Source organism: Pholcus phalangioides, unplaced genomic scaffold (genome assembly GCF_987345545.1).
Source record: "Pholcus phalangioides strain wild (caught in Gottingen) unplaced genomic scaffold, Ppha-v1.0 ptg000042l_1, whole genome shotgun sequence".
NCBI classification, from domain to species: Eukaryota; Metazoa; Arthropoda; class Arachnida; order Araneae; family Pholcidae; genus Pholcus; species Pholcus phalangioides.
Window position 1 is genome coordinate 13,579,840 of NW_028301628.1, and position 24,923 is coordinate 13,604,762.

General features: G+C 35.4%; 1 protein-coding gene across 4 annotated transcripts in view; it reads right to left on the bottom strand.

Moving 5' to 3' along the window:
* Nucleotides 1-24,923, bottom strand: part of Orc3 (origin recognition complex subunit 3) — a 54,611-nt gene that overhangs the window by 16,867 nt on the left and 12,821 nt on the right. For 2 of the 4 annotated variants that reach the window (XM_089254745.1, XM_089254746.1), the window contains 8 exons: nucleotides 16,205-16,322; nucleotides 11,580-11,740; nucleotides 10,560-10,649; nucleotides 10,269-10,399; nucleotides 9,077-9,236; nucleotides 8,852-8,965; nucleotides 8,613-8,746; nucleotides 7,163-7,220 (listed from right to left, as the gene is read on the bottom strand). In XM_089254745.1, coding sequence (XP_089110871.1) covers nucleotides 7,163-7,220; nucleotides 8,613-8,746; nucleotides 8,852-8,965; nucleotides 9,077-9,236; nucleotides 10,269-10,399; nucleotides 10,560-10,649; nucleotides 11,580-11,740; nucleotides 16,205-16,322 — 966 coding nt within the window. The remainder of the gene's footprint in view (nucleotides 1-7,162; nucleotides 7,221-8,612; nucleotides 8,747-8,851; nucleotides 8,966-9,076; nucleotides 9,237-10,268; nucleotides 10,400-10,559; nucleotides 10,650-11,579; nucleotides 11,741-16,204; nucleotides 16,323-24,923) is intronic. The other 2 variants (XM_089254747.1, XM_089254748.1) reach the window with 1 other exon arrangement.

The window sequence follows — 24,923 nt, forward strand, 5'->3', positions numbered from 1 at the left end:
CTAAGCTCAGAAGGGGGTGTGTCCCCCCCCACAAGGTACAAAATACATAGACATTTCTTCTAGAAGAAATATATTTTTTTTAATTTTTAAATCAAAAAAATTTTGAGAGACTTCTTGAGATATATATATATATATATTCTTACATTCTCTTTCAAAAATATTCAATATCAACAAATGAGAGGCCAACATATGGTATTACAGATTTTAGAAACAATTTGAAAATGAGTATTTTTAGATTTAGCTTGTAGACCTGGTAATCACTAATGAAAACACTCATGACTTGAAACACTCATTAGAAAAATAATTATTTTTCTAGTTTTTGCCGCTGATGCAAGTCTAAGTTGTAATTTTGTTCTCTCTTGAGTTTCAAGTATTTTCAAATGTTTGATCTTGCTTCTTTTACCTGAATTTACCCATTTAATATTTAAAATGATAGGTTTTTTTTAGTTCGCTCTTGATCATTACCTCAGTTTGATTCAACATACTTTGAGTTCCTGAGTCATTCTTAGAATATTGTTAAATTTCTGAGAATTTTGAATAATAGTGATTAAACTATAGACTTAAATTATTTTTAACTCAAACTATAGTAATTTAAACTATAGAATAAGGATTAAATTATTAGAAATTTAATAGAATGATTCAATTTTCACAAAAAATTCAATCCTAGTACATCTGTTTTCACTCCCTATTATTAACTAATTTGTGATTCCTCCATGTATTTTATTTTCCAGCATCTTTAACAGATTTGCAGTCTCTCGTTTTCCTTCCAAGTTTTCTATTATTCATTTTCTACTATTCATTCCCTTGATATGCCATTTCCTTTTATGTCATTCACCAGCATGTTTAGTGTTCAATGGAAAACGGTTTTCAGATGAGCATTAATTAAAATTCGTTTGTCTAGAAAAGCGTTTCTCAACCTATGGTCTGCGACGATGGTATAAGTGGTCCGCAGGCAGACTTGATAATTCAATTTTAACTGGATGGAAAATCATTCAATTGTTGTAATTCATATTATAGTAATGTCCATATGGGTTCACGAATAAAAATTGTGTCTTCATACTTAGGTTCATTATACCTCATCAAGGAAAATGTGGGAAATTGCAATTCTAAATACGGGATATTGCTAATTTGCAGCCCAAAAATTCTATTTACGACAAATTTGCTAATTAGGCCTACTCCTAAAATATACGAAAGGTGGAGAAATAAAAGGTAGCTACAAATCGAAGTAAACAAAAATTTGACTAAAAAAACGTTCAAATGACCCAATTACTGTAAAATACGGGACGTTGCCAATTGTCTTTAAAAACGTTGGTATAAGTCAGCAAAATGCCAGATTGTAGTTAAAATTGCTGAAAAATTGAGGGAAAAACAGTTTAACTTGACAATGTTAGATGAATATTTGTATTTATACCCAAATTTATCATGTTATAAATACAGTGTTTATTAACAATTTTAGTGAATATTATAAATTTAAATAAACATCATTGAAAATCACGGGACAAATGTATCAAAAAGAAATTCAGAACCACTAAAAGTACAGAAATGTCCTGTAATATGGCACACAAGTGGTCCGCCAAATTATTTCAAACATTTTAATGGTCCTTGGGTTCAAACAGATTGAGAAACACTGGTCTAGACCATGGTCATGGTTGGTTTCAAAGGAATGAAAAGATAATTAATGTAAGTGTTACGCTTATTGCGTATGTGTTCAAGTGTTGCGATCAACAAATCAAAAATAAGAATGGAAATGAAAATATTTTCTGCAAATTTCAAACTATGACTGTATTGGATGGAATAATTTTTAGAAACCATTGTAATTTCTGATTCATTTTATCTAGCTGGAACACAACTCGGATAGTATACAATAAATATGTGTAAGTTTATGAAGCAAGTGAATGTAAAGCTCGTCCAGAAAATTCACCGACAACAATTCACCGCTAGGAAAATTCATCGCTAGAAAAATTCCCTGCCATGCAATTCAGGGGGGACAGAGCGGGGCCATGGTTGGTCTGGGGGCTATGCAATTCACCGCTAGGAAAATTCACAGACAATAGTTCGATGTAAGACAGTTAGCGAGGGAGTGAAAGATTCAGTTACTGAGTCAGTGAGAGTGGACGTGAGTGAGTTACTGAGTCAGTGAGAGTGGAAGTGAGTGAGTTACTGAGTCAATAAGCGAGTAAGTCAGTCTGTGAGTGAGTATGTGAGTGAGCGAGCTACTGAGTCCATGAGTGAGTATGTGAGTGAGCAAGCTACTGAGTCCGTGAGTGAGTATGTGAGTGAGCAAGCTACTGAGTCCGTGAGCAAGCGAGTGAGTGAGTTACCTAGTGATTATGTGTGACCTAGTATGTGAGTGAGTGATTGAGCGAGTGACCTAGTGAGTAAGGGAGTGAGTGAATTCGTTTTTAACCTAGTAGTGTCACAAACGATTAAAAAATCTGATTGTTCTATATTATATTGTCTATATTACAATATTGACCTAATGGCATATTTATAGCTTCAGCGGTTTCGGCTCAGCGCGATTCCAACAAATGACCCCCTCCATTATTGAATCCCACTTATGACCCCTTATGTATCGAATATGGAAAAACCTTTCTTAGTGAGTCTGCACGTCATGAAACAAAACTATTCACAAAATTTGATATTTATAGCTTCAGCAGTTTTGGCTCTGCGATGATGAATCAGTCAAGACATGTTATTTTATATACAGTATATAGATGTAGATACGCACTAATAAGACACGATTTCTGAAAGTTCATCACCCATGGGGATCATGAGGTGTTCAAGTGGTATGGGGGGGGGGGGAAATCTTCGCTGAGTAAATTTGAGATTGCAGAATCTACACCAGTGAAGTCGCTGGTAACAGCTAGTTCATTATAAAAATAATCCATTGCTTACTGATGATCAACAATTTTTTTTATAATATCAAAGTGATAACAGGAGATGATTTCACGCATTTAGGTGGTTAATTTATCACGTATCCACTTACTTTTATTATCTTTTAATTCTGTTATTTTTCCTTTTAACGTTTCGTTAGAAGCTTTTGAGTAAAACATAGAGTTAATGGAATTATTGAATATACTCTCTTGTATTGTGCACCAGCCAGGGCCGGTCTTAGACCTAGTGACACCCGGTGGAAAAACAGTAGTCAGCGCCCCCCTCCCCCAGGCGCAAATCCAGAGTGATGTGTCAGAGGAGTCATTTTTTGCTAGTCATTATTGTCCTGTAAAATACGGGACAGATTCATTCTACCATATTATCAGACTCTTGGTGTGGTGATCGTCCCCACACCTGTTGGTTGGATATTAAGGGACGAAGAAGTTGGAAAAAAACTTCTAGAGAGAATGGGATTACTGCTATTCAACTTGTAAACAGGCATAAAAACCCAACTTGTTTGATTGTAATTAAGAGATTTAAAAACATTAAAAAAGCAAACTGTCACACATTTATGCAGGATACTCATCACAAAGAATCTATCTTCATACTTATTTTAATTGAACTTTATGGTAAAATACGTAGAGCGCACGCATCACATACGGGCTAAGATGATAATAAAAGTGGTTAAATTAAAGTGATATTTCCACATTTCTTTCATATTTATAAAACTCATAAACGTCATTTGAAATTATCCCTTTCAGACCCAGTACTAAGAAACAGAAGGGGCAGGTAAACCCAACACCGGGCCCTGCAACTTGGGCGGGCACGTAACTATTCTGAGGCAACTCTTGGGCTTGGGCGGTGCAACGAGCTGAATGGGGGGGGGGGGGGGGGGCTTGTAACTCCTTCTTCTGAGCATAACCATTTCAAGGAGACTCCAAGAAAAGAATGTCCTGCCGCCTCGCAGTGCAGTGGTTAGGGAACTAGCTTCTCACTGTGAAGGTCTGGGTTCGAATCCCGGTTCGGGCATGGATGTCTACTAACAAATTCCCTGGACGGATCATGCTGATCCCTTGGGAATACATGAAGATCTTTTTTTTTTCTTTTTTTTTTAAAAGCACGCTACGGCTCTGTGGAGAAGGCAGGGCCCTCTTAAGAGCATCATGGGCCTCCCAGGTCAAGTGATTTTTCTGAGGCCCTATCTAGTAAATTGTAGAAAATTTTAACTAGATCTCATTTTCGTGAGACTCCCTCTACTCTTGAGGCTTCCGGGACGCTCCCGAATGGGCCCATGCGTTAAGACAGCAATGGGAAGGGGTTGTTTTTTTTCTCTGTAGATTTTTTTTAACCTCAGGGACTTCAGCTTTAATTTCAACGATAACGCACAATTCTTGAAGTTTTGACTGAACATCCCTAAGGTTAAAAAAAGAATATCTAAAGTAAAAAGTAGCAACCCGCACGTTTGTGCATACAGGGTCTAAAAGAGTTATGCATAATCGCCGGTAAAAGTGATAAATGTTGCGAAATTTATCAAACTTACCGAGGCGATTAGTGATTATGCATCATAGTCCACAGCGGTATATAACACACGAGAAAAAATTTTATTTTGCTTTACCGATTCAACCGTAACATACATTTAATTCGATATTTCATAAGCTTCAAAAAACCTCATTTCAAATATACGAAGATACATATTCGAAATGGATTTGCCGCCACCCTCCTCTTTGTTTTGGATATGTGAGGTAGTACTTTATTTCCATGGAACCCCAATTAACGTACCCTATTCTGCTGTGTATAGTCCGTGGATTATACATTTAAAAAAATTACGTTGAAATAAAAACAAAAAGTCAGAAATGAATTTCTTAGTGTGGATCAAAGTTTCGTGAAGAGCTTTAACTTTGAAGCGGCTTTAGTGCGGATAAACCACTGCGTTATCTGCGGTTTTATTTTTTTTCTGACAGAGGTTTCATTAGTAATAATTACGTTAAAAATTTATTAACAAAAACATATTTTTTAAATATTTATAGATTGGGTAGATGCCAGTACAAAAATTGACATTTTCTCTACAAAACTGTGTTGGAACAACACCCCCCCCCCCCCCTCCTCCTCCTTGAGAGCTTAAGTTTGCATCTGCAGATTATAAGCAGCAAAATTCGATAGGTTTTGTTTAATTCTTATTTAAGATTAACGTCGAGGAAATGACTTACCTTCAAAATGACTTTCTTTAAGATGATTAAAATTCTTACAAATTTTACAGAAAACTAATACAACAAAAATTAAAATCTGAAATTTCACTACGATCACCAGATTTTCATTTTGATCGAATTTATATTGAGGTTTTCTGCCCTTGTTGAAAGTCGATAGGAAAAAAAGTCAAATTAAATTTCCAACACACATTCCTCATTAGTTTCTTGAAAGGAAATTATGTCTCGTTAGAGTCTCGTTATGGCCTCACCTTACCAAGGCCTCCTAGACAGAGATACTGTCTATAGAAAATTTTTAAAAAAAGAGAAAATAAAAAATCCTTACTTAATAAAACACTTTCTCAACATAATAGGTGTTAATAGATTAAAGTGTTTTTTTCTGCGGTTTTCTCTACCTGAAGCCTGTTACAATATTTTCTACATGAATCACAAGTTGCTTTCAGAAAGAAGTTAAACATCTCAATGACTTCTTCCAAACCTTTCATACCCTTGAACATAAGATTTCGTGCGTCTTGTTCCATTAATGCAATGGATGGACAGATCTTTCACTGTTCAAGCAAACTTTTGTTACACTGAACTCTCTTTCACTGTCTGTGCTATTAATAGTTCTTTTGGTGATATTAAATCAATATTAAGCAATAACTTTAATTGCCAATAGAGAACAATTCTCTGTACGGGGGGGGGGGGGGGGGGTACAAGTAACGAGAAGAGACGGTGCAAACATTTTGTCCTCTCCAACATGTTTTGGAAAGATAGGACATTTATATATAATTTCTTCCTTTGATTATTGTTAAGAGCAGACAGTAGCATGTGCCCCCCATCAATGCAGACATGGCCTATGTGGGATATTGGACACCAAATCAGAGTTGAAAGGGCAAAAAAAGCTTTAAGCTTTGTCAACCACAAAAAAACCGTGGACAAAAGAGCCAAAAATAGGTTCTGCATGGGTAGAGATTATTTTTTCTTCGAGCTGCCCAGTTGCTAAATCCAGATTTTTGCGATGTGAAATTGTCACAATCACCAACCGCTGACGATAACCACACAACTGCATAGTGGCTGCATGGAAAAACTGGATATTTGAGCTGGAGTTTTACAGATCCCGTTTTTTCCCCAATGATCTCCAAAAAATTTTATAATTCAAACGAATGAACCAATCCCCTTTTCTATTCTTTGCAAAGGTGCGTGTAAAATCTTATGGGAAATAAAGTGAATTTACGTCTAGGTACACTGTCTTTGAATGAAGGTAGGTAGCCACAAAATTACCGTTAATTTCAGTTATATATAACCTGTAGGAGAAAAAACTCTCCGAAATCTAAAAATTTGGCATATAGCTCTTGATTCTGGGAGTTTGATAGCCCGCAGGTTATACCAATAACAGTATAGGACTTTGTACTTCAATGTGGTATAATTACTTAGATAGCATATGGTAAATGGTGGGAAGGAAAAAATTGTACGGAAGTTTCCCATTCCATATTTTTTTTCCTTGTCTCGGAAAGAACATGTTCTGTGAACGAAATTTTCATGCTTCCTTTTCCTAAATTCTGGCTATTTAATACGCTTCAGTGCGTCAGCGGCACTTCCGTGTACCACAAATAAGAATTGGTACAAATATGCAGGGATTCTGTGCTTTGGCGCACCATGTAGCAGAACCGTTTCGGAGCAGTTTGACAAAGATCTTGCATCCCCTGAATAATCAGTTAGATCATGTGTAACAGGGGTGTATGCAGAATCAATCTTTGGAGTTTGGAGGGGGGGAAGCACAATAAATTTCTTCCAGAGCATTTTCAGTATAACTAACCTTCAAAAAGTCTTTTAAGTTAACATAAACTGATTAAGATAGCATATAAAGGTGTTTTATTTTGATATTTTAATTATTTTACAAAGTTATTCAAAAATGTTTTGAATTTTCTATCATCTTGGAAGGGGGTGGGCAAGGACTCCTTTGTGCACCTCCTTGTTTATGCCTCTGGTGAGTAGCCTACATTATTACAGAGAACTGAATAATCTACTTGCATAGAACATGTTTCATTATAGATGTGTGGTGACGAGATAGCAAAATTCAAATATGATTGATGATTTCTTACTCTAAAACTGTTATCCTTTTTCAAATGAGCTTTGTCTTCTGGATTATTTTCCAAATATCTATTTACAAGGAATATGAAATGAATTCAGTATTTTGAGTGTAACATATACATAGTACATAGAAAAGTTCTTTTGATCTCAAATAACTTGTAAACGAAGAGAGCTATGCAACTTAGATAACAGTCTTGTAAAATAACTACACTTAATAAATCATATATAATAAATGGAGGCATAAAGTTCATTTATTGAATTTTTTTGGGTTTGGTGAAGGAGCTGTATGGAAATTTAAATTTTCATATTCCGTCCCACTTACAAATTTCACTCATGTGCTGCTGTTTGTTACACCTAACAGGGTGTGGTCAATTTGCAATTATATATATAAGTTTCATAGCTCAAGCTCTCTATATATAGGCAAGTTATTTTCAGGTTGAAAGTAGGGCTGGAAAAATTTACATGCCTGTTAGACATACAACTTGAAATAATGCACGCCAGCATTAGTGTTTTACATGCCAACCAGGGTTTAAGCTACGGTTGCATTTTTCGCAAAATGCAAAAGAAAATCTTAGAATGCGAAAGAAATAGTAACCACTTTCGCAAAAATTCATACAGGAAGTACGAAACGAGTAGACATCCAACCATCAATCATTAGAATTATAGCATTTTGCTAAAGCTTTTTTGCGAAAGGAATTTTTTACCTAGCTTAAACCCTGATGCCAACATTGGACATATGGTTGCTACCAACATAAAGCATCAGGTTTGGAAAAAAACATGTTGTTCAAATTTTTACTTGCCTAAGGCATGTCAGGACACAGATTTGTCCAGCCACGGCTAAAAGGACTTTCCCATGTACCCTGTATGTATGTAAGCATCAAGAAATATAACATGAAATCGAGAACAAAATATGCACTGCTTAGATCGAAAAATCAGCATTAACTAACTGTTTGGTACTAGTTAGGCCACATTGTATCTGGCAATTTTTTCATTTTAGATACAGCGATAGCATATCAAGAATAGTGCATCAGTGACTGAGCTTTTGCCTACAAAGATACAATTATTCAATCATTACACTTCACACATAGTTTAAAAAATTGGTGGCAGATGGCAGCACTGCACATAACAAACTTCACGTACGTTAACAACACGTACACGCACATTCCAACATGCACTAATTCATTAGAAATTCCAATGAGGAATGTGGATGAGGTACATGTGTAGTTTAGTAGTAGTAGTAGTGACTGAGCTTTAGTATTTAGCCTCTTTCCAGAAAAGAATGAATAGTCTGACGTGACATGGTCAAGTCTCATTTCTTCTTTAGAGGACTATACTAAGCATGACCAGGAAAAACCCCTCTTCTACTATTAAATTCACAAATCATTGAATATTTTTAAAAATGTTGAAAAATATATATGAACATGAAGTTAAGAGTAATCATGAATATTAACTTCAACTTACTGAGAAAGAGATGACATTTTCCTAAATTTATCCAGCTGTTTAGTGGTGAGTTGCTGCACGTTGGCCTCTATTTCTTCTCTTCTACAGCATACATACGAAGCATTATTTTCATAAAAATGCTCAAACATGCAATGCTACAAATAACAAAATGAAAATATTGCTCATTTCAATGCACTTAGTATATATTTCAAGTAGATTTAAATTTAAAAAATTCATAACTGAAAATGTAAATCACATACCTTCAATAGACTAGTGAGGCTGCTAACAGAAAAATCATGGTATAAAACAGCATCAACTATCAACTGGAAGACTCTCGGTCCTAACTTGAAGGGATTTTCTGAAGACATCACAACCTTAGAGTGATACAATAAATGCTATGTAATTGAACTATACTTGCCACCATATACTTATGACATTATGATAACTTGATACACACACACAAGAGTAAAACAAGAGAATCATACTTTTTGAATAATCTTCGTGAGGTACTGAATGGCTGTCATCGAATGGAACGTTTCAATACCCAAACAGCAAAGAGCTTTCTGAGACATGATGTTGTGAAGAGTATACATCGCTGATGCCATACCAAAGACTAGAACTATCGGAAGCTTCATCACATACAAGCTGAAAATTAAAATAAAACATATTATAGCACAAGTATAATTATTATAATAATGATTTATTTCGAATTTTTCAATGTATGAACTAAAGACTTTTATTTTAGCAAGTAGACAAACATTTTTTATGGAATGGTGGTTGAAGAGTAACAAATGGAGTCTGGTGGAAAATATTGTGATAATTTCCAAAGAAAACAGTTCTCTACATATGTGTCTCAAAAGCATAGTGATTATAGAGACTTGTTTGATTCTAAAATTCAGATAATTTTAAGAAATGAATTTTTTTAATCAATCTGAATATCAATTGCCAAGTACCCTCGTGTATTAGCCCACTCGAGAAACACATGCCGATCAAGGTTTTTCTCCACAAAAACTGGGCTTTGTATATTAGTTAAACTCCACCCCCCCCCCCCTCCTCTCCCAAATGTGAAACAAGTTTTTCAACAAAAAACTCAATTTATATAAGTATAAGTTTTTACAGTATTCGTAATTTTTTTTTTTTTTTAAGGGAGCATGAGCAAAAACTGGGAAAAGGGTATAAAAACAAAAGCTACTTCATGTCAAAAGTCAATTCAGAAAACACTAAAATTAATAACAGTGCTAAGACAGTCACTTGGACAATCATTGAGTTAAATTAACTGTTTAACAATTCATCATAAATTAAAACACTGAGAACCATCATCACTAGTGCTTGTCTCTGAGAATGGTGTAAACGTGTTTTTCTCATAGAATTTTTTCTTTTAATCAATTTCACTGTCACAGAAATTTAAAAAATATAGAACTTTAATGTAAGATTGAATTATGTTATAGTTATGGATGGAAAATACAGTCAAACTTGCTTGCAAGAAACGTGCATATCACAATTTTCACATATAACAAAGTTTTTCCATATCCTGTGAATTTTATATTGCTTATCCAGTTAGTATGAATATAAAGAACTTTGCACATAACAAATATTTTTGCTGTTTTTTCTAACTTTGTTATAAGCAGGTCAGACAATAATTAGTATTAACAATAATGAATGCATTCACTTTCTCACTTGCACATTAGTATAAGCTGTTGTAATACATCAGGACTAAAGGCTTCAACATCTTTGATCATTATAACAATCGGCTTTAATTTCAGATCACCATAATCATTATTTTTCTTTTTCCTTGGGCTTTTGGGACCCTGAAATTGAAAATAAATAAATAAATATGTTACTTGGAAGCATGTATTTTTAAACAATAAGTAAGAATGGATTTTTGCTTTTGATTGTCCACGGACCTATAAAAAAGGTCTTACAGCACGAAAACAAAAAAAAAGGCTGCATACATACAAAAGCACTTACCTTAAAATTTGTCAGGGTCTCAAAATATGATAACAATTGTGAGAATGTGCTGTCAATTTTTTTCAATGGAATCTCATCCAAACTCATTACCTGTTCAGGAAATGATTAAAATTTATTTTATTTTTATTGAATTATTTTTGACATAAAAATGTAAGCATCAGTTTCATAGTCATCATCGTGGTTTATTGGGTAAAATGTCTTAATGATTTGACATAGAATTATTAGTTTAAATGCTAAACTCTCTGGAAAAAACTACAGCTCATATTTCATGAATTCAAAAGCAATTTAGCCAGTTATCTGAGTCTGACATTACCCTAAGCAGGGCCGACACCAGGCATGAGACGACAAAGACAGCAGTTAATACAGACTGCACGTTATATGACAGTCTTGCAGACTTCCGGGGGGAGGTCACTACCTACACTTAAGGAATCACCTCATTATTATGTAGTATGGTAATAGAGGGGAATAAAAAATCTTTTCAGATAATTGTATCTTAAGTTTTCTCTTTAATTGTAAATTTAATAGTATCTTAAGAGGGGACAAAATATTATTCTCCTCAGGTGTCAAAAATTTCTAGGGCTGACCCTGGCCAGTGGTTCTCAACCTGTGGTATGTGGGCCCCTCGGAGTATGTGATAAACTGTTCTGGGGTTTGCAAAAATGCACAGTAATAGGGGTAAAACAAATGAAGTATAGTAAAACCTTTTTTAACGGTCACTCTGCAGAAATGCTGTCATCCCTCTTTTACACACACAGCCAAATAATAATTTTCCAGGAAATACTCTATTTAAATTATGCATTTCAAACTCCTTCTTAAAGGTCGCCCTCAAATATGGTCACTATGGTGAAATTTTTAATAAATTTTCATCTCAATTTCCATGAGCATCACTCATTTTATTATCTTATCAATTTATTAATTTAATAAATTTTAAAAAATTTTCACTTTTTTGAATAAATATCATTTTTAATCAACTGCAGTTTAAATAAAATAATTTGAACTACAAGAATGAAAGGAACTCACTTCTTGATATCGGCTGATAATTCCATTCACAAGTTTGTGCATCAAAACTGATATGTTGTAACAGTCTCTCGATTGTAATACCACTGTGATTTGCATGTCATTAGAGTGCATTTCTTGTTCAAGAAGTGAAAAGATATGTGAATGATCTGGCATGTTCACACCTGAGAAAATATTGAAGCCTCAAATTAAAGACTAATTGAAGACTTAAGCCATTTAGTTAGATCTGTAACTGCTATTTCATTTTTTAACAAATTTAACACATTTCTGAAATTTATATCCTGATCATCTTTCTATGCTATCACACAAAACTGATTTTAAAAAATATTATTAAAAGACATAATTTGGCATATAATATCAATATACTAGACTATCTTATATAGAAATGTGAAAGTATGTATGTATGTATGCTCTTTATACAAATCTACAGTTTTAGACCGATCGCCGCCAGATTTTGCATATATACCAAACAGGTCCGGGATTGAACCGTAGGCTACTTTAAAACTTCGTCAGAGCTGGGCAAAAAACTGTTGGGCAACAATGGTTTTGGGGCCTCAACAATCACTTTCGGAACGTTTACTTTGGTTACCGTGGTTTCCAACAATGCGTTTCAGACGTGTGTATGTCTTTACAACGGTTTGTCACTTCTTTAATTCTGTTAGTATATGCATATGTGTAATAGTTTATGCCTTTATAATGGTTTGCCACATTTTCAATACTCCCAGTAATGAAGGTTTTTGAATAGACGTCATAATCATCATCAGCATCGCTTTGAGGGTCAAAATAAGGGTGCTCCTCATAGAAATCAGTGTTAAAATTGCCGCTTTTACTGTAGAAATGCTGAAATTTGGTGGGGTTTTCTGTCACATCAATAATTTTAAAAATTGTATTGAATACTCGATTTTTGAAATATTGAGTTCGCTTAGAGATATACGAAGCCCAGAAAATTAAATATGAAGTAATTATCCGGATCTACTTTTGAGTTGGATAATATCCATGCAATAACATTGATTTCAACTTTTTATTTATATCTTCTCAAGCATGAAAATTAATGTCTCCGTATTGTCTTTTGATATTCAACTGCATAAATTGATATAGTTTAAGTTGTTTTAAAATCAATCATTGGTCCGTGAAGTACATCGAAGAAATTCCACAGCTTTAATTAAGCATTGTTGGACGCAGAAACAGGCAGAAATTGATAACTTGAAGTTCGGGAGGGGGATCGAAATACCTAGCGCCCCTTAAAAAGGGGGGGGGGAGAATTTTTTTCTATGTTTTTTTTAATCTAGATTTGTTTATTTCATGAAGTCGCGCAGGAAGTCGCTATATTGGTCAACTTAGACACGGTTTGCATGTCCCTCAAAGAAAGAGGGAGATATCACGTGATCCAAACAGCCTCATTGAATAAATCCTGGGCAGCGCCGGGTATTATAGCTAGTCTTATATATAAATGTGAAAGTATGTATGTATGTTCTTTATACAAATCTACAGTTTTAGGCCGATCATCGCCAGATTTTGCATATATACCAAACAGGACCGGGATTGAACCGTAGGCTACTTTAAAAGTTTGTCAGAGCTGGGCAAATGCCCAAAATGGGCAAAAAAACTGTCGGGCAACAATGGTTTTGGGGCCTCAACAATCACTTTCGGAACGTTTACTTTGGTTGTCGTGGTTCCCAACAATGCATTTCAGACGTGAATATATGCCTTTACAATGGTTTGTCACACCTTTAATTCTGTTATTATAACAGTTTATTCCTTTATAACGGTTTGTCACTTTTCCAATCCTCCCATTAATCGCAGAAAACCCGGGAAGCGCCGGGTATTTCTGCTAGCCTATATACAGGGTGTCCTGTAAGTGATAATGCGGCCTTTATCTCATCAACCGCCCATCGTATAGGTATAGTTTCAATTTAAACAATGTGTAAAAGGCGTTTGAATAATATTCGCTGCACAAGCTGGACGTATGACGTCGCTAACAACAGAGAACAACAACTACGACGACAAAACTCAGAATAAAAATGTTCAACGCCAGCTGATGAACTCAATGATTGCCTCAAATCATCAACACTCTGGCACGAAGTTAAAAAATTATCATTATCCACCAACATGTGAGTTCAACTGCAAAATGACTCAGCACTGCTATCATTTTCACATCAGTTGACCAACCAGTAGACCCAAGCACGGGACCGATTACGTTCCCAAATGGATTTTGCCAGTTGTTAAACTCAGTTCAAGAACTTGCAGACAAAGTCGTCCCAAACATTCAACAAAATGACCAAAACCATGAGTGGCTTTCTGAGAGCGATTCTGGCACCGAAAAATGACAGTATGAACAAGAACGAAAAAATCCTAAAAATTATTCCAGGAGACTCCATATCTTACAAATCGGTTGACACTGTCACAGACACGGCACAGACATTTAGTTCTGTATCCTGCAAAATTTCTGAACTCCTTTGGATATTCCGGGTGTGCCACCACACAATTTGACCCTCAAAGTCGGAGCACCTATAATGCTTTTAAGAAATTTGGACACACCGAGACTCTGCAATGGCACCAGACTCTGCGTGAAGAAATTGCACAATTGCATTATTGACGCAACGATTCTAACTGGATGTGACAAAGAAAAAGAAGTCTTCATTCCACGTATCCCAATTATCACCGAAGAAATGCCATTCACTTTCAAGCGATTACAGTTCCCGATTCGTTTAGCTTTTGCCATGACAATCAACAAAGTGCAAGGCCAGTCGTTAGCAGTGGCAGGTATCAACTTACTTGAGCCCTGTTTTTCACACGGACACCTTTTCATCACCTGTTCGCATGTTGGTAATAGCAAAAATTTGTACATCTACACACCAGATGGAAAAAGAAAAAATATTGTGTATTCACAAGCGATTGCCTGAAGATTTTAATTAAAATATTCAAAAATAAAAGTAATTTTTTCTTACTTGATGCAGAAATTTTTTTGATTAAGAAATAATTAATAAGCTATACATATATAAATTTTTTACGGGGCGGGCAACGTCGCCGGGTATCAGCTAGTATTATATAAATATATTGTATTGTTAAAGTGTATAATTCTGTTATTTCATAGAATAATTAGTTATTCTATAAAATAACACTTTAACAATAACATATATACACAGAGAGCAACAGGCGTACAAAATACAATTATTCGATCATTACACTTTACTCATAATTTTAAAAAACTGACGGCAGCACCATATAACAAGCATTACACAGAAACCCACTTCATGTTAGGTTCACAATACTTACACTCACAGCTTCCAGCACGTGGCCAAAGTCTTTGACCACCTGCTAAAATCTCTTCATTGAGACAGAACAGCTGATCCATGATCTGGTTAGGAGGCGGAGGCTATATACGAGTAATATGCAAATAGCAGGTTGCCGAGATGACTAAAAAAATTGGTACCAGATCCTATATTTTGTAATGTAAGCTTTTTATGAATAAATTGCCAGAGGTATCCAGTCCGTGGGGACAATGAGCCGATATTGCCATATGGCGATGTGGCCTGGGTATCTTTTGGTTTGATGGTACCGGATCATAAAATTTTTTGTGTGGTTACTAAATTGGAGTCTGAGGCCGCTACAAAATTTTCAGAATTCAAACGTGCCGACCAACATGAAATAGATGTCACCAAGTTCTAGAAAAGTGAAGAAAAACAATATTTTGCACCGTTTTTCCTCGCAAAATATGATTCACTCAAAAGAAATATGGCAGGCATGTAAATTTTTTTCGTTATTCAAACCCTGCAGTGTACACATAAGACTAAATACTTTAATACCATTTGCACATAGGTGGAGATAGACTTGAAATTCTGGGGCATGATTCCTATATATACATGCATGTACATTAAATCAGTCAACTCTACCTTTGACGTTTCGACACCCCCCCCCCCCCCAGAATCTCTGCTCATACATCTGCAGCTTAAAAACAATGGAAAACTAGGAAGTTGGTTTTGTGGCACCAATTTATATACAATAGGGAATCAGCTTTCCACAAGTATTCTCAACTGATTCAATAAACTTTAATGAAAAACAACAGATAAAAGCACCTCAGGTCATCATGATGATATTTTTTCCCTTCCTTCTCTCACACTCTATTGCTACTCGTTTTCTTTCTTCTATTTTATCGCACCTGCCAGGTTTTATTTTTTTTCAAAACTGCACATCCCCACTAGGAAGAGAGCTTAAATTGTCTTTGGACCTAGGAAAAATTTCATCATGACATTACTTTTTTTCACTGACAATGATTGAAATAGCCTACTAAACCACACATGCAACTCATCCATATTCCTCTGCAGAACTTATTACAAATTGGTACATGATGGAATGTGTGTGTATGTGTTGTGAACCTAAAGTGAAGTTTGTTTCTGTGTAACGAAACAAATGATGAATGAAACAAATGAAAAAAATGATGTAGTGCTGCCATCTGCCATCAATTTTTCTAACTATGTGTGAAGTGTAATGATTGAATACTTGTACCATTGCAGGCTTGTTGCTTGAAATAGCCTGCATGATTTTATTACATGAAACTGCCTGAATGGTAATTAAATTAAGCATTGAAATTTTCCTAACCAAATTACCAAAAAAAAGGAACAACTTACCCATCACAAGGATAGCAGCAGGTATCTCAGAGATGCCAACAATCTTGGAAATATGACACTTACTAACAAACTCTACCAGGTCATGAAACGTTTCTTTATAAGCATTTTTCTCGATGTCCTAAATAATATATAATGGATATAGAATGGCATAATTATAGAAATGCAGGTACGCCGGAACATATTTGCTGGTGTTGCTAAAGCAATACCAATCATTTTTATGGTATTGCTCAGCAATACCAATCATTAGAGCCGGGAAGTTCAGGCAAAATGCCCATTTTTGCCTATTTTCAAACTTTTTTGGTAAAAATGCCTTTATGAAATTTTCGTGCCATAAATGCCTATTTCAACATAGTTTCAAGTTTATTAGTGAATTTCAGAGGCTATAATCTGTAAAACTTGGGTATTTCGGGCGTTAAAAACTTCAAAAAAAATCATAATTTTTAAAATTTTCCAACTTTCAGTATTAATTATTATTAGAAAGTCGTCGTCGTCCCCCAACTTCCAGCCTACTTCACGCAAATAAGTGATCTGACAGACTGGTGTTGCCCTGCATTAACTTTGCTTTGGCCAGATGGTGTTAGATGTGAACAATTTTGTTTCAGATGAACGCAGCCCGTGCTAGAAAAGCAGAGGAAAACTAGAAGTTTCTGTTTCTCTCCCGCACGCTTTACATAATGTCTCGGCCAGGCATTGGACTGCGTTATATGTGCATAGCTGGCTGATGGCTGTTCCAAGAGGTCATGAATTGACGTCATGCAGGGCTCCCACTCAAAAAATGAAAAAAGTAGGAAAATGCAGGACTAAAAAGTAGGAGGGGTGAGGGTAACCCCCTTAGACAACATAATCATAGCATAATGGAAAAAAATCGCTAAAAAAAATTTTTTTTTTGAAAAAAAAAATTTAATTTTGAATTACCTTTTTTTTCATAGCACTATTTCAGTTTCCTATAAGATTGACTCAAGCCAAAGCAAAATGATAAACGACTTTGTTACAAAACCAATTTTTGGCCAAAACAGTGTACTAGCAATCACAGATAATTTTTTGCTGTCTTTCCTCATATAATTATATTACATTCTTTTTTGGAGTCTTCCAAAGTGCAGAGCTTGTCGACTCTCTTCAACAATGCACAGCAAATTTTGAAGACGTATGTTTTTTAAGAATGACGCTCCTTCAAGACCACTTTCACAAGCACAGTGTGCAAAATGTGTAGATTACAAGATCCGATATAAATAAGGCAAGGTGAACCAGATAGTTTTACTGAGCTGTCCATAATTTTTTAAAGGGATTTGTTCACATTTTAATGTTCAATGTCAGTGTAATCATTTTTGACGAATGAAGCACTTCCATTTCTAGCTCTTTGCTGAGCATTGTAAATATTGTTTATGCCTCTTCATGCCTTAAAAATGCAGAAGACAACTGAATGCTATTGGGTAGCACCAGAATCACCAAACCTAGAATAGGCCTATGCATCCAACTGCTTTGAAATGCAAACTGTTGTTTCACCTATTTGCACCGTAATTTTGAATGTTACTGTCCAAGACCATGAAGTAATAAATACAAAATTATTTTTCCCATCCTGACAGAAGTTTTTAATGACTACTATACTTGTTGAACCCTAAAACTAAGCAAATGAAAAAATTAATCAACCAAATGGTCCACATACACCCCCCCCCCCCCACCAAATAACCTTAAAAATGATAAAATCTCTGCTTTGGCAGAATCATTAATTGCATTCTTCAACATTTGTAAAATTTGGCAATATATCAATGATTTCCTGCTCAATTAAAATCAATTACACAAATTTTGTCGATAGGATTTGTTAAAAAAGTAGGACAAGTAGGACAAAAACTTGAAAGTAGGACAAAACCAAGAAAGTGGTACAAAAGTAGGACATTTTACCAAAAAGTAGGACGAGTGGGAGCCCTGCGTCATGGCTCACACAAGGCGGAGTAGAAGCAGACAGGGTCCATGGTGTTTTGATTTTATTTTTTGTACCATAAATGCACTGCAAACAACCATGGCTATTTATTAAACATACATACAGCATTTAATATTCGATTAAATTGACCAGAGTGGCCCTCAGGGACGTTTGGCAGATACGACCACACAGGGCCCGCACTTGAAGGGGCCCTGTATTCATTGCCGTACACAAAGGGGGGTTTTGGGGTTCTCACCCCCTTGAGCCAAGATTATAGTGTAGGAGGAAAAAACTAACCCCCCCCAGAGGGAAAAAAAATCTGACCCCCTCCCCGAGAAAATACTGCGCACGCCTGTGCCTGTATTTACCTTCATACGTGGTAATATTTAAAAAAGTTGTTCCATTTTTGTAAAAAAATGAGATAGCACCGTTTTTCAACTATAAAAATTATAATGATTATTCCAAATAATACAGCAAATAAATGAGAATTATTCGCAACTCGAAGGAGCCCCACAGATTATTTTCTCTACCGGATCCACGTCTGGTAATGGGGGGTCCGGGAATTACCCTAATCCTGATGATCTACTAACATTTTATTTTGGGCTTGAAATCAATTTAACTTAGATAATAATGCAGTTATTACAAACAATAATTAAAACAATGGACGGATTAAGTGCAACCAATTTTTCAGCTACTTTTTGGACCCTTAATATCTTTGTTTTTAATTATTTTTCTTCCTTCCAAAACTTATAAATACCTTTTTTAGTGCCTATTTCAGGCATTTTTAGTGCCTTTTTGCCTGCCTATTACAATTTTTAGTGCCTAAATTTCCGCGCTCTACCACATCATTTAAAAATAGCTCATATATTACACTGAAAGCGCTTTTCTATATTTGCATGAGACAAAAAGAAATTTTAAATTGCTATTAATTTAAGTGATTTTTTTTCGCCTCTTTTACGCACTACCAACATCTACCAATCTCCCCCTCCTTCCCGGGAACCTATCAATTGACGAAAATCTTGCATATCCAAAAATGTCTAGCACTAGCTCATTAGCCCTGGGGATAACAAAACAGTATTTGGTTAAAAAGGGCCATTGTCATCTACTTCCCGATATTTCTTGTATTCATCCTTCCCACCAGGGATTTGCGTCCTGTTGTTGAAATTGTAGGAAAATAAAAACCGCTGTGTCCAGTGAGAAGCCCGCGCGGGCACCAGACACTCCAAATGGTTTTGCAGGCTGTTTACCCTGAGCACATGCAATTAACAATAATTGAATCAGTCGGTCTTTTTTACTCAGTGAAAAGAGCTGCTGATGAGCATACAATGAGGGATGCCTGTTGTCAATGGTCCCTGGTTGTTGTTGTTTTTTTTTTTTTTTGAAATGATATACAGTATATTTTCCACATGAAGAAAAAACTCGTTTCTACAGTACAGCAACACCAATAATCCTGCCCCCCCCCCCCGCTACAAGCGTAGGGCTGACAGTGATCCAGCCCTGGGGCCCAAGATAACTTTGTTTTTGTTTCCATGCTATAAATTCACTATGGGGGCCCGCCAGATTCTAGTTTAAGAGGGCCCCTGCTTCAGGATGTGGGGTCCATATAAATATTTACCAAAAAGTTAGACTAGAAGCTATGGTGTGGCAAATTTTTCAACTCGTCCTTAATTGTAACCCAGCTGCATATAGCATGGACCTTTTATTGCCGTTCCTGTGCAATTCCTTTTGTCTCATAGATAGATAAATTATTAAATTAATGAATTATGAAATAGTCACAAATTTGCACTGTTGGAATAACGAAACCATGGCCTCCACGAGGGTCGGATTGAGAGGCAACAGACAATTTTTAATTATTTTTTTTGTTTAATTTAAATGCTTTTTAAAAGTTAGTAACTCGGAATTTTTCTAGAAGAAATTCCTTGCGCTCCTTTTCTGCCCCTTCCAAAGGTCAATTCGAGTGTGAGGGTGTTTAATCCCCCACTCTTGAGCAGACATTAATGGATTTTTTTTGCAAGTTATTTTTGGAATTAAAAAAAAACACTTTTGGGTATTTAAAAAAATTAGACGAACCTAACAAAATAATAACACAAATAATAAGTTAAATTGAAAAGTTTTTGAGAGATCAACTTTACATAATGTCTGGTCTTGTAAACGCATCTATTAATACTATTAATTGTATTCAGAATTTATTGATTACAGTCATAGGCGTATGCAGAATTGTCTCGAGGGGGTTTCAGATTTTTTCCTCCTGAGGGGGGGGGGTTACTTTTTTTCCCTGCAAAATAACACTATAATCTTGGCTCAAGGGGGGTTAGAACCCCCCCCCCCCCCTGCGTACGCCAATGATTGCAGTTTATAAAATGCATGCTTCTATAGTGATAAAAATTTCTTAGACATGTCAAATTCAGTACAGAAATGTGATGTCCTTCAACCTTATTCTACTTCCGGGATCCCGGGAAATGAGTTCAGATTCCAGAGAAATTCCCGGTTAAATTCTAGGTGCGGGATCGAGGAAAAATGGATCGCAGGAGAGAAAAACCTAGTGGGGACTTGTGGGATCCACCTTTCCCTGCCATATAAGAAAATTACCGATATATACGGGCAGGGCCGCCACTAGGGGGATACAGGCGGGTCTGGTGCCCTGGGCGCTGTACTAGAGGGGGCGCAAATTTCACTCTTTAATCTCTCCTTCAACATTATAAGGGGGTGCCAAAATGCTTGGTTGCCTCGGCTGACCAAGCATCTAGTTGCTGCCCTGTGTACGGGATGAAAGTTGATTCTATTCTGTCGCTTTGGTCGTCTCCTCACGAAAGGAATTTCTGGCTACGGCACCTGATAGTATGTGGCATAAGTGTGATTTTTTTTTTTTCTTGTCAGTTTCTAAATCCTTAATTTTAGGTTTTCATTTTTTCCTTTATTTATAAATGATTTTTTCTTGATGCCCATTTTAAAATTTTTTCTTGCCTATTTTACTTTAATCATAAAATTTTATAGGTTTAAAAAATTACTGTCCTTTTGAAGCCTTACATTTTAATTTTTTAAACGAATGAACAAATTTTCTGAACAATTCAAAATAGAAGCATGCACCCAAACCCAATTCATTCTTTCTTGCACAGCAGGTGACACACCCGCCCCTAGGTCGGCGTTTAAACTCAGTAATTGCATTGCAATGCCTTTTATACAAAGTAAAAAGAGTGCCGCTGATCAGTATGGGATTGGTGACTGTTGCTCATATATCCTGCCTATTTCTTGATGACTGTATAGTAAAAAAAACCTACATTGCTGCTGTTGTTGAAAACATGTTCCTTTATTTTGTTTGGACTTTCCCTGCCCAGTAGAATGCATTATTTGTAACATGAATGCACAGAGCTGAAAGAAAAATTTACAATTTTTTTCCTCAAAGAAATTTCATATCGGCATTTATCAAGAGAGTCGCACCTAATGTAAGTTCACTTTTATATAAACAAGTTTTATCAGAACTTTCTTTTTTTTTATGACTAACTTCGTGTTAGCTATCGTCTGCAAGCTGACCATATTTGCTTTTCAACTATGTATGATCAAATTTGTGCAATACCAGAGGCAACCAGATCGTACATTACATTGCCCTCGTAGCCGGTCAATTTGTCGCACTCAACTTGTCGCGCCTCAATTTGTCGTGGTACAAATTCGTCGCGGTACAAGTTTGTCGCAGTGCCAATTCGTCGCGGTACAAGTTTGTCGCGATACAAATTTGTCGCGGTACAAATTTGTCGCAGCTCCAATTCGTAGCTGTACAAGTTTTCCGCCATGTCAATTCGTCGTGACGTCAATTTATATATTACAGCACAGAATCAATTCGTCGAACCGTCGATTCTTCACTGAACATGTTCCACGCGAGCTTGTATGTAGGTTTTTGTCTTACACGTGAAATAAAAACATGAACAAAAGTGTACACGCAGTTAACTGAAAATAATTAATTTTTGTCAATGCAGAAAGGTCATTGAAATTAAAATTACAATATCAATTACATTTAAAAATTTAACTGCATATAAAAGTTTAACTATATTTGAAAATTCGGTTATAAAAATTTGAAATGTTAAATAATTGATTTTTGCTGTGATAAAATTTCAATATCATGTGGAAAAATTTCGGTTTGTATGATATTCCCCAAATTACAGTGAGCCTATCTTTAACGGTAAATTTCTATCTGCCCCATTACAGTGTTATTACCATTACAGTATCTCCATAAGAACCTGAAATATTTAATTAATTAATAATTCAATTAAATTAATATTTAATTTTCACCGTATAAGCCGCACTTCCCGCTTTTGTTGGGATTTCTATTTCTCACAGCGAAGGGAGTTCGGCGCAGATCAAGGATGGAAATGTACAGTGCTTATGAATGACGATTCGATGAAGTTTTCATAATGCCCACAGGATGAGCACCGACAAAGGCAATGTAATCACCAATAAGAAAGATGACTATGGGTCAGTCGCATAGATGCAATATAACCATTAATCTTATGTTTATAATCAGTCGCATATCTTTGGCTGGCTTGTTTGAATATTTTCACAAAGTTTTCATTAGCGTCTAAGCTTTTGGTACAAGGTTGGTGTGCTTGGTCTACATATTTCTGTGGGCAAAAACATGGAATATTGCAAAACCGAACGTGGAAATGATATGTTGGTTTACGTGTGTGTTTAAAAGTTTTTTCCCCATAATTCATGTTCCGAAATTATAAAAAATTTTAATGCACTTCAAAATGAATTAGACTGTTATTAATTTTCTTTATTTGAGTTTTTTGTTGTATCTTATAGAGAGATATAGGTTATACGGATGACAAAAAATAATGTAGTACTTTTTAAAATTAAATTGTTTGAATTCAATTTAAATTGCAATAAATTGAAATCTTCTATGTATCTTAAAAAAAAATTATGGTAGTTCAAAATACCATCACGTATTATTCTATAAATCATCATCGGGTTTTTACTGCGATATTCACGTACATATGTGTAAATAAAATGATACTCAAAGCACTGAAAATAAATAAAGGTTTAGATATTGTGGAGTGTTTATATGTACGATACGAATTGTTTTTAAAATTAAAATTATCCTAATAAATTTTTATAGTTTTCCCACCTGTGGGCTCTTTAAACCTTGCCTTCCTTCTTCCTTTCTAATTCATGTTCTTGATCACCAATTACTTAATTTTGGTCACGCCCTTTCACTTGAACTTGTCATCTTGGGATAAAGCCCGCATACCCCCTCCCCACCTAGGAAATATACCTCTGAATATAATAATCTTACATTGTCTGTTAATGTTAATTCACTTGTATTGTAAGAAGAAATTTTCACTAATCGTTGACTGGAGCCGTAGACCAAGCACACCAGCCTTGTGTCAAAAGCTTAGACGCTAATGAAAACTATGTGAAAATATTCAAACAAGCCAGTCAAAGATATGCGACTGATTATAAGCATAAGATTAATGGTTATATTGTATCTATGCGACTGACCCATAGTCATCTTTCTTATTGGTGATTGCATTGCCTTTGTCGGTGCTCATCCTGTGGGCATTATGAAAACTTCATCGAATTGTCATTCATAAGCGCTGTACATTTCCATCCTTGATCTGCGCCCAACTCCCTTCGCTGTGAGAAATCCCAACAAAAGTGGGAAGTGCGGCTTATACGGTGAAAATTAAATATTAATTTAATTGAATTATTAATTAATTAAATATTTCAGGTTCTTATGGAGATACTGTAATGGGGCAGATAGAAATTTACCGTTAAAAGATAAGCTCACTGTAATTTGGGGAATATCATACAAACCGAAATATTTCCACATGATATTGAAAATTTATCACAGCAAAAATCAATTATTTAACATTTCAAATTTTTATAACTGAATTTTCAAATATAATTAAACTTTTATATGCAATTGAATTTTTAAATGTAATTGATATTGTAATTTTAATTTCGAGTGTCATGTACATGAAGAATAATGATCAATTAAAAGTCTGATTTCATTCTTTTCACTCGAGAGTTGTTACTTTAGAGTTGAAAAAAAATCAAAAATCGATTGACATTTGCAGTGGTGTCAGAGACAGAGATGCTGTTGGTGCCCAGGGTACTTTATGGAATGGGTATAAGCACCCAGAGAAATGATTCAGAAATCAAAATTTCCTACTTCAAGATCAAGACAAGAACCCACAAGTTCCAAACACTTCCGGCATGCTTGGCCAGTCAAAGGTGCCGACATGAAGGAAACATTGAGGAGGTGGGGGGGGGCTGAAAATCGCCATTCATTCCGTTTATAAGGGACTCAAACCCGTACTCAGGGACTCAAATCCCGACAAAAAGTGGGAAATGCGGCTCATACGGTGAAAATTAAAATTTTATTTGATCTCAATTTTTTATTTGGGTGAGCTGTTCAACATCCCTCACTGCGAGAAATGGAAATCCCGACAGAAATGCAGCTTATATGGTAAAAATTAAAATTTAAAAATTTAATGACTTCAATGAATACTTTCCTTCATTTGTTAAAAATTAAAACAGATGGGCAGGGGGAACATTTCCAATAAATGAGAAAAAAAATTAGTTCCATTTTTTACACCTAAAGCACCTACCCTATTTATAAGATCACAACAAACATATGAATTTTAAAGCAATTCAAATTTGTCGCGATGAAATGAACTTGCGACAAATTTGTACCGCGATGAAATGAGCATGCGACAAATTTGTACCGCAATGAAATGAGCATGCGACAAATTTGTACCGCGACGAAATGTGCCTGCGACAAATTCGTACCGTGACAAGTTTGTA